The 11,539-nt window shown below is 50.3% G+C and overlaps 2 protein-coding genes across 2 annotated transcripts; both read right to left on the reverse strand.

Annotated features, from left to right (window-relative positions):
* Positions 1 to 1,142: 1,142 nt before the first annotated feature.
* LOC102742804 (protein FAM209) lies at positions 1,143 to 6,132 on the reverse strand. The gene is made up of 2 exons (XM_006740653.3): positions 2,452 to 6,132; positions 1,143 to 1,473 (listed from the first exon to the last, which is right to left on the reverse strand). Exons 1-2 carry the CDS (start codon positions 2,698 to 2,700, stop codon positions 1,216 to 1,218), a joined length of 507 nt encoding a protein of 168 aa, XP_006740716.2. The 5' UTR covers positions 2,701 to 6,132; the 3' UTR covers positions 1,143 to 1,215.
* A 211-nt stretch (positions 6,133 to 6,343) lies between these two features.
* LOC102741466 (replication termination factor 2-like) lies at positions 6,344 to 11,489 on the reverse strand. Its single transcript, XM_081810896.1, has 4 exons — positions 11,147 to 11,489; positions 8,142 to 8,196; positions 7,926 to 8,021; positions 6,344 to 7,061 (listed from the first exon to the last, which is right to left on the reverse strand). Exons 1-4 carry the CDS (start codon positions 11,180 to 11,182, stop codon positions 6,883 to 6,885), a joined length of 366 nt encoding a protein of 121 aa, XP_081667022.1. The 5' UTR covers positions 11,183 to 11,489; the 3' UTR covers positions 6,344 to 6,882.
* Between the last annotated feature and the right edge of the window lie 50 nt (positions 11,490 to 11,539).

The raw sequence follows: 11,539 nt of genomic DNA on the forward strand, positions 1-11,539 counted from the left end.
AGCACAAAGGAGGCAATTTATACACTTCTACTTCCGTATACTTGGCACTTTCGGCGCCTGAGCGAGGCGGGGCAGGGAGAAGGACCCAGAAGAGCCCCGAGGCAAGGACTGGGACTCTCTCGCCAGCCATCTTAGGACACAGATTTTCCTTATCAACAGGTTACCACCAGAATATTTTTTTGATAAGACAGAACGAGATGGGCGGGTGGCTTTGGTCTGGGGTCTGACACACACACACACACACACACACACACACACACACACACACACGTGGGGATTCAAGGATGGAGATTCAGGACTCCTCTGCCTCTGCCTTTGGACTGAGAAGTAGGGAACCTTCCATGGTCTTCCCCACTGGCTTCTCTCCCCAGGCCTGCACCTGAGTGTCTGTAGAGCTGCCCGCTGACCTAGATTGGGGGTCAATAAGCTAATTTAACAGCCTCTGGTGAGTGTAGTTCCCATCAGCCACACTAACATGCCAAAATCTCCCTATTTTTAATACGTATTATAAACATTCATATCGACTACTTTGGGAAGCCCTGGTTAGCTCATCTGTATCCAAATTCCATTGAAAATACAGATCAATTCTCTATATCTTACTCCAACTGGATATTTGGTAGAAGAAAAAGTCAATACATGTCATCCATGAGACAGAACGAATAAAAAGACTTTCCTGGTGGGAAGAAAATCAAATGTTTCTAGAATCCACCACTCCCTGACATACGCATGCATGCACACACACACACACTCTTAATTCAATCATTTTCTTTTAAACCTATAATTAAAGTTGGCCTTTGTAATAAATTATAAATATAAAAATTGGTTCCACCTTTTGCACAAATAGCTACTACAAAAATAACTACAATGAAAATGGTATCCACATCTTATCCCAAATTTCCTAAGCCTAATTGTCCTCCAGAGGCCCCAGGCGCCATAGCCAAGAAGGTTGCCTCCACTACGATGTTGCTAGTCTGTGCTCTTCTCAACACTCACTGGTCTAGGGGAGGTGAGGAAGGCAAAAACAAAAGACTAACTGCTGTGGTTACTGGCCTCACATTTATTTTTTCTTCCAGTTTAAAAAAAGAGAAAAAGAAAAGAAAAGAAAAAAAAAGGTGTCAACTTCGAGAATTCTTTTTCTTCAGAATAGTTTTATTGGTTTGCATATGGTTTGTCAACACTCAACTTTGTCTCTCCTACTCTGACACACAAATCCATTCATTCAGAGTCTTCTTCGCCCCATATTTCATAGATGGTAATATTGTGTGGGCCTGCAGGTCCCTCCATGTTCTGAAGCTTGAGGTTACTGCGAGTTGCCATGGCGATTTTCAGATTCCGCACCTTGGACACGAATTTCACAAGGTCCCTCTCCAGTTGGGTTAAGGTATTGAACGCATAGTCTTTGTTGGGGGAAGCATTTTGATTTTTCTTTAGTGGAGAGCGAAATGAACAGCCTCGAAGGGCAGGATTCTGCTCCTGTCAAGAAAGATATTCAGGGTGAATAATATCGTTGCCTTTGCTGGTTTTGACACAGTTCCAAGAGAGTCGGGCTCCCCTAAGAAAAGATGGTTCTAGCATTGCACTCTAGTCCAGGGATTGGCAAACTATGGCCCAGTCTGGCCCACCAGTTGTTTTTATAAATAAAGTTTTATTGGAACACAGCCTTGCTCATTTATTTGTGCATTACATAAGGCTGCTTTCATGCTAAAACAGCAGAGTCGAGTCGTTGCAACAGAGACTGTATGTGTTGCAAAGCTGAAAGTAGCTACTATCTGCTCCTTTCCAGAAAAGGTTTGCCAACCCCTGCTCTATCAGTTTGGACACAGCGTCATGAAGTGTTGGGGCCTTCTAGCAGAGTACATGCTGTATTTCTCTCCCTTTCCCCGTCTGTCGCTTGTTCAGCCACTTCAGGGAGGAGGTGCTACTTCTTTATACATTTATCCCTTCACAACAGGTCTTTTCCTTTACCTGGGATAATGATACCATTTCCATTCGGTTCGGCAACTTGTAAGAAATAAAGAATTTTAAAACAACAACAACAACAACAAGAAATAAAGAATTTCTTCTAGGGAAATTAAGAATCAGGAGCAGTGAATCTGTCTCTGTGAGTAATTTTGACCTGAGACACACCAAGTTCTCGAATCTCTCCTTCATTAGGAAAAAACTCATTTAATAGGATAAATATCAAACCAAGCTTTTCTTTAGCTGATCGGCGGAAGGTCATCTTCAACCGTTAGCCCTGACCCCTGAGGGTCTGGGGGCCGTTGTCTTCCCCAAGGACACGTCAGGAAATGAATGTGCCCGCGTGTCGCAGGACCACGGGGTAGGTGCCTCGCATCCTACTTCGTTCTACCGAATGGCCCCGCCTATAAGTATGAGAACATCGTCTCTCCGGGCCTGACACGTCTGAGACGGAACGAACCAGTGCGGGGTAAGAAACGGAGCCATCCTTACCTTACTCTTCTCACTATCTCCTCGAAACTTCAGTATCACATACAGTACAACAACAAAAAAAAGCCAGAGCCATTTGCTCCCAAGCCAGCCTTGGGCGTGCTCTGGGAGATTCTGCCTGATCCGAAAGTGCCCTCCGCAAGGCACCTTCCCCTGGGGTTCTTTGACTTTCTCTCTCAGAGGAGAAAACATAAAGGCGTAGCCGCAGGAGAGGCACAGAGGCAAGAACAAGAACCATGTTAGCGTCCGCATGGTGAGCAGAGATGGGGGACGAAGTTGCTCATGGTGGGTCTGTTTGCCTGCGCACCTGGAGACTGGGTGCCTGGGGCCGGGCCGTTGGTGATGTCACAGAGCCCATTGTGATGACTTCCAGCCAGAGGATAAGGAGGCCCATGGTGGTCGCCGGGGAGCAAGGCTCAAAGGGAGGTGGAGAAATGTCCAGCGGGCAGTGAGAGCGGGAGGACGGGCACCGTGGGACGCCAGCTCCCTGCCAGAACATTCTCTCTGACCCCAGGGCTCTACCGGGAGAAGCCATCACCTATTTCTGTTTCTCGCCTGTTGAATCCAGACATGATGGTGAGCAGGGTGGACCCGGCACACGTCCCTGCAGGACTGAGAGCCGGGTGGGAGAGAGATGAAACCAGAGGCCACGGACTAGGAGCCACTGGTGTGTTTGGTTTGGCCTGCCTTGTTCCTGAACATGCTTATTTGCCAATATTTAGACGTTGGGAGGGACTTGACTTTTAAAACCAAGATTTTTGGCTTCCTTTGAAAATAGGGACAATCTGATCACACTGGGATGTTCTCTGCTGGGGCCAAATAGGCCCTCTAGGTGGCCGTGTTCTCCTCAGTCCCCCCACTCCCTCTCGCCTCCCACCTCCTCGCTGATCGTCCCAGAGTGTGTAGTGCCTGTGCTAAGTAAGGGTACAAATTACTTCATTAAAATTGTGGTAAGAACAGAGTACTTTAAGGGAATAGAACGAGGGGACGACTCTAGGTTAGGTTATTCGGGGAGGTTTTCCCAAAAGACATTCGGGTCGTTTGAGGGGTGATGAGGAGGTGGTTGGGTAAAAGGCGGGTGCTGAGATCTGCATGTGTGTGAAGACCCGAGGGAGAAGGGCCCAGCCTGTAGGACAACCGAAGCCAATGTCGGGAGTAAAGCCAGGGCTCACTGCCCAGTGTGTTTGAAACCATCAGTTTTTATTTTTTAAAAACATTTTATTTATTTGACAGAGAGAGAGACACAGCGAGAGAGGGAACACAAGCAGGGGGAGTGGGAGAGGGAGAAGCAGGCTTCCCGCGGAGCAGGGAGCCCGATGTGGGGCTCGATCCCAGGACCGTGGGATCACGACCTGAGCCGAAGGCAGACGCTTAACGACCGAGCCACCCAGGCGCCCCCGAAACCATCAGTTTTTAAAATGACACGAAACCGAAAGAATCCAAGAACACAAGGCGGCTTGCACCTGTTCCCCCATGTCATCTAATTGACAGACTTAGTCCCTAGGAATGAAACATTCTGCTATCATCAAGGATCTGCTGGGAACCCTCCCTGTGCCTCGAACCGTGTTGAGCTCTGGGCATTGAGCAAGAAGTTCTGTAGGACTACTTGGAACCCCGGGAAGACAGCTCCTACAGGTGTGCAGCTCCTGGGGAGGCGGGGGCCTTCCTGCAGGAGGCGGTCTGCGTGGGCCTTGCAGGGATGCAAATCCAAAGGGCTGATTAGAAAGTAGGCAGTTAAGTAAATCCATTCCTCGAGAGGGGCTCCTTTGTAGCTGCTCCTTCGGGACGCGGCTGGCCGGTGTCTGGAGGGGGTGCCCGGTGACCCTCGGGGGCTCATCCTTGGAACCGAGACTCGGTCTTGGCTCCCTGAGCAGCCTGACGTGGCTCTTGTGGGACAGTCGCCCCTGTTGCCCAGCTACGGCTGCAGAGTATTTTGGGGTGGTCCCATGTCTACGTGTACCCTGTATGTGAAGTCACCGCCCCAAACAGTGCTCTAAATGTGGCGGTTAGGGCGTGATGCAGTGAGGGGCGCGCAGACTTCCCGTACGTGATGACCCCACACAACGGGAATGCTCAGGAAATTTCATCCCACCTGATTTTTGTTATTTGAAGATGTTGACATAGATTCCACGATAGGAATCACACTGTTTTGGTTTATATTGTGTTCAAAAGTCTGAAAGCACTTTTCAACAGGAGGACGAGTGGAAAAGCAGGGAAGAAGCGGGAAGATCTTTGAGCCAGAATGCTCTCTGGGTGAAAAGGCAAGAACAGGTTCCTGGTGTGGCGTGGCGATCTCAGTTCCTCGTGGGGAGGCTTCAATTCTATTTCTCGGAAATACAAGACCGTGAAACAGCCTGCGCCTGGGAGCCCCTGCCCGCCCGGGCCCTGCCCGGGTCCCGCCCGGCTAGCAGAGCGGCTCGGGCCCTGTGGGGCGGGCACAGGAGGCAGGGAGCTTGTGGGCGCTCCTTGCATCCCGCGTGGAAGCCTTGCACAGCTTCCACGGACTCCCCCACCGGGCCAGTATTGGCGGGAGATGGTGCGACGCCCTGACCTGACCCGAGCTGGAAGCGCGTGTGCAGTGCTGCGGGAAGGGAGGTGGTCACAGCCCCTCTCTGTGGGTCGCTGAGTCCCAGGAGATGAAGCCCACCAAGGGCTCTGCTGCTCTTCGGGTGAGCCCTCAACACGGCAGCAGCTCTGAGCCGTCACTGCCTTGCTCTCCTTCTCCTGTGTCCCAGGCACCCTGCCAGGCCCGGGGCGACACGGGCAGACTGTTCCCCACCTCGAGGACAAGTGCCGCTCCTCGGGCCTCTGAGGACTCGATGCCTTGCTGGACACGAAAGGCTGGAAGGAGTCTCCACAGCACGCTCTCCTCCAGGGGCAGCGCGGCTCTGGGCGGGGAAGGCGTAGGCAGAGGCCAGAAGCTGGGGCTGAGGGGCTGAGGCTCTGGCCTGGCTGCTGGAAGGGGGCGGGTGGGGAGGGGGTGACAGGCAGAGTTGGAGGTGACCTTGAGGGGAAGCAGGCAGGCTGAACTCAAGTTTTAAGGCTGGGGACCCTGTGACAGGTCACAGGGAAAAACTGGAGACAGTCAAAATAATCACTGCAGAATAAAATTAAGGTTAAAATTAGGGAAATCGAAGTTGGCAGAAATAATGGCTGTTGATATAAAAGATGCAACAACTAGGAAATGGTTTAACCGGGCTATATAGGAAATGGGTAAGGAGGGACGCCTGGGTGGCAGTTAAGCATCTGCCTTCAGCTCAGGTCATGATCCTGGGGTCCTGAGATCAAGCCCCACATCGGGCTCCCTGCTCAGCGGGGAGCCTGCTTCTCCCTCTCCATCTGCCTCTCCACCTGCTCATGCTCTCTCTCAAAAAAATAAAATCTTAAAAAAATAAAATTAAAATTAAAGAGATGTTCAGGAAAAGAAAATGGGCAATTCAGCTTTGTTCTGGAAAAGTCCACAACAAAAATTGACTGAGGTGAATAGAATTCTGATTAAAATGCTGCTCTGTTCAAAACAGAGACACCTAGGGGCCGAGCTTCCCAGCCCTCGGAGACAGGACATGGGGACCCAGTGCTCCCGCCCAGGCCTCCAGCCTCCCTCCCCGGCTCCGTTTCCTGCGCGCTGATGGAAACCAGCCAGTCCCGTCCGGAGTACAACTGCCTCCAGAAAGCCATGCTGACATGGGGTATTCTCAGCTCTGAATCAGCCGTCCCATGGGACGTTTCAATGCCTGATGTCAGCACAGGTAAGAGAGACTGACTGTACACAGAATTCCCTTCATCATCTGAGAGAGAAGGGAACTCACTTCGTGGAAACACTCTGATCATCATGCATGGAGAGGCCGTAGTTTTCTTACTAAAACATTATGGAAGAGAGAAAAATACAGACAGATGAGAGAAAAGGCGGACTTGCTTTATTTTTATACCAAACCCTCAGGTGCCCAACTAAAAGGCTCTCGTCTTGAAAGTGATAAAAGAAAGACCCTCCCTAAATACTCGACCGGCAAGCTCTGCTCAGAGGGCACAGAGGCTGCCGGCAAACAGACATGCAGGCGGAGTGCTTGTAAAGCTCACTTTCTAAAGTACAATTTCGCTTGGCCTGTTCCACTGTCGGCAGCAAAATCATTAGAATTTTAGGCAAAATGGGCCAACCACACACCCCAAGGAATCTGGAGTCTTTATCTCAAGCATAAAAAGTGCAGCCAACGCATGTTCCGGGGCCGTGGGGAGGGCACGAGCCTGCAGGAGGGGGCGGGCAGGGCCAGCACGTCACCGCGGGAACCCAGGCGCCTCACAAGCACGAGCGACCACACCAGCTCCGAGGTTCGGGGGGACTTTATAGCTCGGCGCAAAGGGGGAGCTAGCAGAGAACAGGGCGCAGTAACGCCCACGCCACCCGCCGCATGGAAACCGGACAGCGCCTGCGCGGCTTCAGAAACAGTAGGACGTGTGGGTGACCCAGTGGGCGGACTCCTCCTTGGAGCGCTTGGCGGAGCTGTGAGTCGTGAAGAGGGACTTGTAAGCTTCCGATTCTTCGCTTTCGGCAATGGACCTCTTTGTGGTTCCACACAGAGGCTTCCCGACTTTTCCAGAAGAGCTCCCATTTGCTGCTGGAAGAATGAGAAGCCAAATACTTTAAGGTTGGGCCTACAGATCACTCCAAATTTCACATTCTTAAAAAGGAAAAAAAGTCTGTTAACAGCAGGAATTTTCCTCTTCCTTTCTTGGGATAAATGTCAAAGTACATCCTCTCAACTGCCAACTCCTAAAAACAGATGAAGCTACTACATTTAAGTCTATCATTGAAAACCACACCAGTAACTGTTTGCTATATTCTCCACTCTGGTCCGAGCCCTGTGAATGCTGGAGATCAGATCATCCTCATGAGGGGTGCTATCAGCCTGTCTCACAGGGGCAGGAACAGAAGTACCAGGAGGCCGGGTCACCTACCCCAGGCCAGGTGGCCACTCCGTGTAGGGTGGGGACTGGAATCCATTAACCACTGTGGGTGCCACTCACAACACAAGGTTACACCTTATTTTACCTAATAATAAATCTGTGTTTCCTTTTTGTGAAATCAATCTTTCCTTTGAGTTAAGGGTAGTGAGGAGAAATGCAGTGAATTCTGGGCTATGTGTCAAACAGCCCTCTGGGACGTTCCCGCCCAATGCCCCAAGCCTCAGACACTAACCAGTCTCTGCAGTAAATCTGAGTCCAGCTCCCTGTGCAGCCTGGGTATTCTGGCACCAAATGCGCTCTCAGTAAAAAAACAATTAGCATCTATGCCCAGACTCCTTCAACCAGGCTTTGGGGTAGAGCGACTGTTTCTTAGCCTCCAAGAGAGCTCAATGAACGACTTAGAAACATGACTTAGGATGAGCCTGAGCTTTCGAATGCACTCTGATAAAACCGTGATATCACCACCTGGTTTACCAGCCCTCTAAAGAGCTCCCTGTTGCCTCAGTAGGACCCACCTGCACTTTTGGGAGCTGAGCTGGCTTTCTTCTCTCTAGAATCAAGGCTGGTTTCTTCAGGCTTCCCTGTCTTAATTTTTGATGGCCCTGGAGATTCTGTTAAAAAAAAAAAAAAAGGTAAGCCAAACAAAAAACAAAGCAAAAGCATGAACTTTTGAAAGAAACGGCTCCACAGCCTTATTTTTGCTAAAATAAGGACCTCTTTTAGTGCCTTACCTTCACTGACACCTGGCTTTGAGACAGACTCTGCCGCCTTGGGTTTCTTTGCTTTCTGTAAAAAGAAAGAGCAAACTGGAGACGTGCTTGAACTCTATTTCAGTCTAAGTGTGGCTGCCGCTGTCCCGGGAGCCCTGCCGACAGGCCGATGCAGTTCATACAAGGTAGGTGCTCATTCTGGAGCAGACTCTGAGACCGCAGGAGTCCTGAGACCTTGGTGTGTGTTTCCAGTTAACACACTTCTGCCTCAGTCAGAAATATACCTAAAGAGATCTGCCTGGTTTCTCTATTTATATTCCAAAAACCACATTCTCAAAACTCTTAAATGAAGACACCAGATTTCAGTGATAACCATGTTACCAGTGACTTCCGTACACAAAAGAGCTGTTAAACAAGTAACGAAGTATAGGTGGGCACCTGCAGCCCAGCCAGCAAAAAATGTGCTGAACCCAACCCAGTCCAGTCACTCTTGTTCAGAGTTGTCAAACTGCTCTGATGTTAGTTTACTAACTATAAAGACTTGAGGCTAGGGACACCTGGCTGGCTTAGTCGAAGCGCGTGCAGCTCCTGATCGTGGCGTCATAGGTTTGAGCCCCACGTTGGGTGTAGAGGTTAGTAAGAAAAAATAAAACAAGACCTGACACTATGCTGAAGGACACTTTAGCCAATTCTCCTAAACTCTGGATTTTTAAGCACTAGAATTCTGTCACTCATAATAATTACACTGGTCAGCAAAAATTTAAGAAATGAAACTAACCATTCTAAAATCTCACAGCTGTGTTAGAAGGGATTCAGTCAGAGAAAGCACAAACAGAAGGATGTTTATTCGGTGAGTTTACTTTAACATGCCACTTTCCTAACTATCCCAAAGGTGGCGCTAAAGACACACGGCCTAATCATTTCGGAAGGCTGCCGTCACTGGAACAGGTGGCGAACAGACCTTCCTCAGGCACTGGCCTTGAACGTGTAATACAGACATGCAGAGTGACCTACAATGCTTGTACACAATGTAAAAACTTCCTGTTTGTTTCACACATGCAAGGCACATATTCAAATCCGTGAGGATGATACCTAGTCCTCAAAAAAAGACAACTGTGGATTTTGAAGCCTTTCATTCATAGCTGAGGTTCTATAAAAAGCAAGAGCAGCAAGAACTTAGAGAGGAAATGCTATGTCCTATCTTCGGCTGAGAGTGTTTTTGGGAAATATTCTGGTATCCTGGTAGCAGTATCTAAGAGGCATTCCCAGAAGCCGCAGGGAGCATTTTGCGGAGAGGGGTGTGCGGGCCCCGCTAGGCTGTGAACACCTTGGCAGGAACTCTGGGACCGGAGACAACTCACCACGGGGGCGCCGTTAATGACCATACAAACACCAGGAGCTTCCTCAGAAACAGATTTTTTCCCTTTTCGTGCTTTTTAAAAACAACTGACAGCAAAGAAGAACAAGCAGATCCTTTTTGATAACTGTCAAAAACATCTCAAGCTTTCTTCTTTTTTGCTCATATGATAACAAAATCACATTTAGAAAATGAACAGAGAATGAGTGCACTTACATTCCAGGGGGATAGGGTCCTGCTCTTTCCTCTATGATGATTAAAAAAAAAAACAACTCTGAAAAATCTTTAATTATTACATCACTGGTAAATGCATGCCACACAGAGGGAGGCTATTTTCCCCCACAACTTTATGTCCTCAGGACACTGAAACGCATTTTCTACTACTTCAATCATTCCTCTGCCTTAGTTCTAAACACAGAATTTCTCCCACATTTACCCTGAACCTAAACTTTTTTGCTAATTTTTAATTTTATAAATTAAAATTATGATTAATTTTTAAAATTTATTATTTTTAACAATCTCTACACCCAATGTGGGGCTGGAGCTCACAACCCTGAGATCTAGAGTCACGTGCTCTACGGACTGAGCCAGCCAGGTGCCCCTTTTTTTTAAAAAATATTTTATTTATTTGACAGAGAGATACACAGAGAGAAAGGGAACACAAGCAGGGGGAGTAGGAGAGGGAGAAGCAGGCTTCCCACCGAGCAGGGAGCCTGATGTGGGACTCGATCCCAGGACCCTGGGACCATGACCTGAGCCGAAGGCAGACGCTTAATGACTGAGCCACCCAGGCGCCCTATAACTTATTTTTTTTTTAAAGAATGAAAAACTTGCTGTCACAAAAGATAGGGATCGTCTGTAAATACTTAAAAAATAATGAAATTTGCTGCTGGATCCAGAATGTATGGCACACAGAACGACTTCTTAGCTGATAAAACTGTTTTGAGCCTGGTCATTATGCCAGAACAGGAGGCAATGAATCCACTGCTTATGGAGTGCGATTTAGACCCAGGGCCACAAAACAAAGCCTTCCCGTCCCGAGTCCACGCAGAGCTTTGGTCGCAGCCGGGAGTCTGCGGCACTGGCCTCCCTCCCGGAGAGCCGAGGCAGCCCTCATACCTAGAGGCCCCGGCCAGGGCTCAGGAAGGCTGGGGGCGGCTCCCAGTCATGGGGAGGCTGCTCAGCCCCTCACTACCTGAGGTGCCTCAGCGGTGGGTGGGGATCGCAGGCTCCCAGGCCCCCGCAGATCTCCAGGGGACTCCCCAGGACATTCAGACCTGGGCAGCACAGGCTCTCCAGATGTGCTGTTCACTTCTACTGTACAAGTTTTATACACCCCGGACGTAAAGTCAGCACAGCCCAGAGGTGGTGGCTGCCCCCCCCGCCCTGGGCTGCAAGCGGGCACGAGCTTGGTGACCCTCCTGAGCATGCCCGCCCCATGCAGGTGCTGTCGCTAGCCCCACGTCACGGATGAAGCAGCTGAGTGAAGGAGGGCAGAACCGCTGTGCCCCACACAGTGAGCCCAGGCCCTTCAAGGTTGTAAAAGCGCCTCAATCACTGCACGCCCCAAAGCAGGGCAGTTCGGGGGCTTGCCACTGGCCCCACGGCAGAGGCAGCTGGCAGCACCTGAAGACTCTGGGGGTGGGGGTGGACCCCAGGGCTCTGTTACCTTCCCCAGCTTCGCCCTCAGCCTCCTCTCCTCCATCCTCCTCTTCAGCGTTTCCACGTCCTCCTTGGTGCCGTTGAGCACGATGACGTCGTCCTCCTGGAAAGCAGCCCCACACTGGAGAGGGCAGAACACAGAGGAAACTCCATCACCACGCGGTGGGCAGCTCAGCTACCCCCCAGACGCTCCCGGAGCCCAACCACTGCTCTGCGAACCCTCGGGAACTTCCTGCCTGTACCTCGGCTTAGCCAGCTTCTGAGTGTGAGCCCTGCTTTGGCAAGTTCTGTGTCCGGAGTCAGCGTGGCAGGCCCGAGAGGGCTCTGAAAGGGCCTGGCTCTGCAAGGCCAGCCCCACACTGGTGTCTGCGAACCTGGAGGGCGCCCACCATTTCCTAAC

The sequence above is a fragment of the Leptonychotes weddellii genome, unplaced genomic scaffold, assembly GCF_054177405.1.
Source record: "Leptonychotes weddellii isolate Sample4059 unplaced genomic scaffold, ASM5417740v2 HiC_scaffold_4218, whole genome shotgun sequence".
Classification (NCBI taxonomy): Eukaryota; Metazoa; Chordata; class Mammalia; order Carnivora; family Phocidae; genus Leptonychotes; species Leptonychotes weddellii.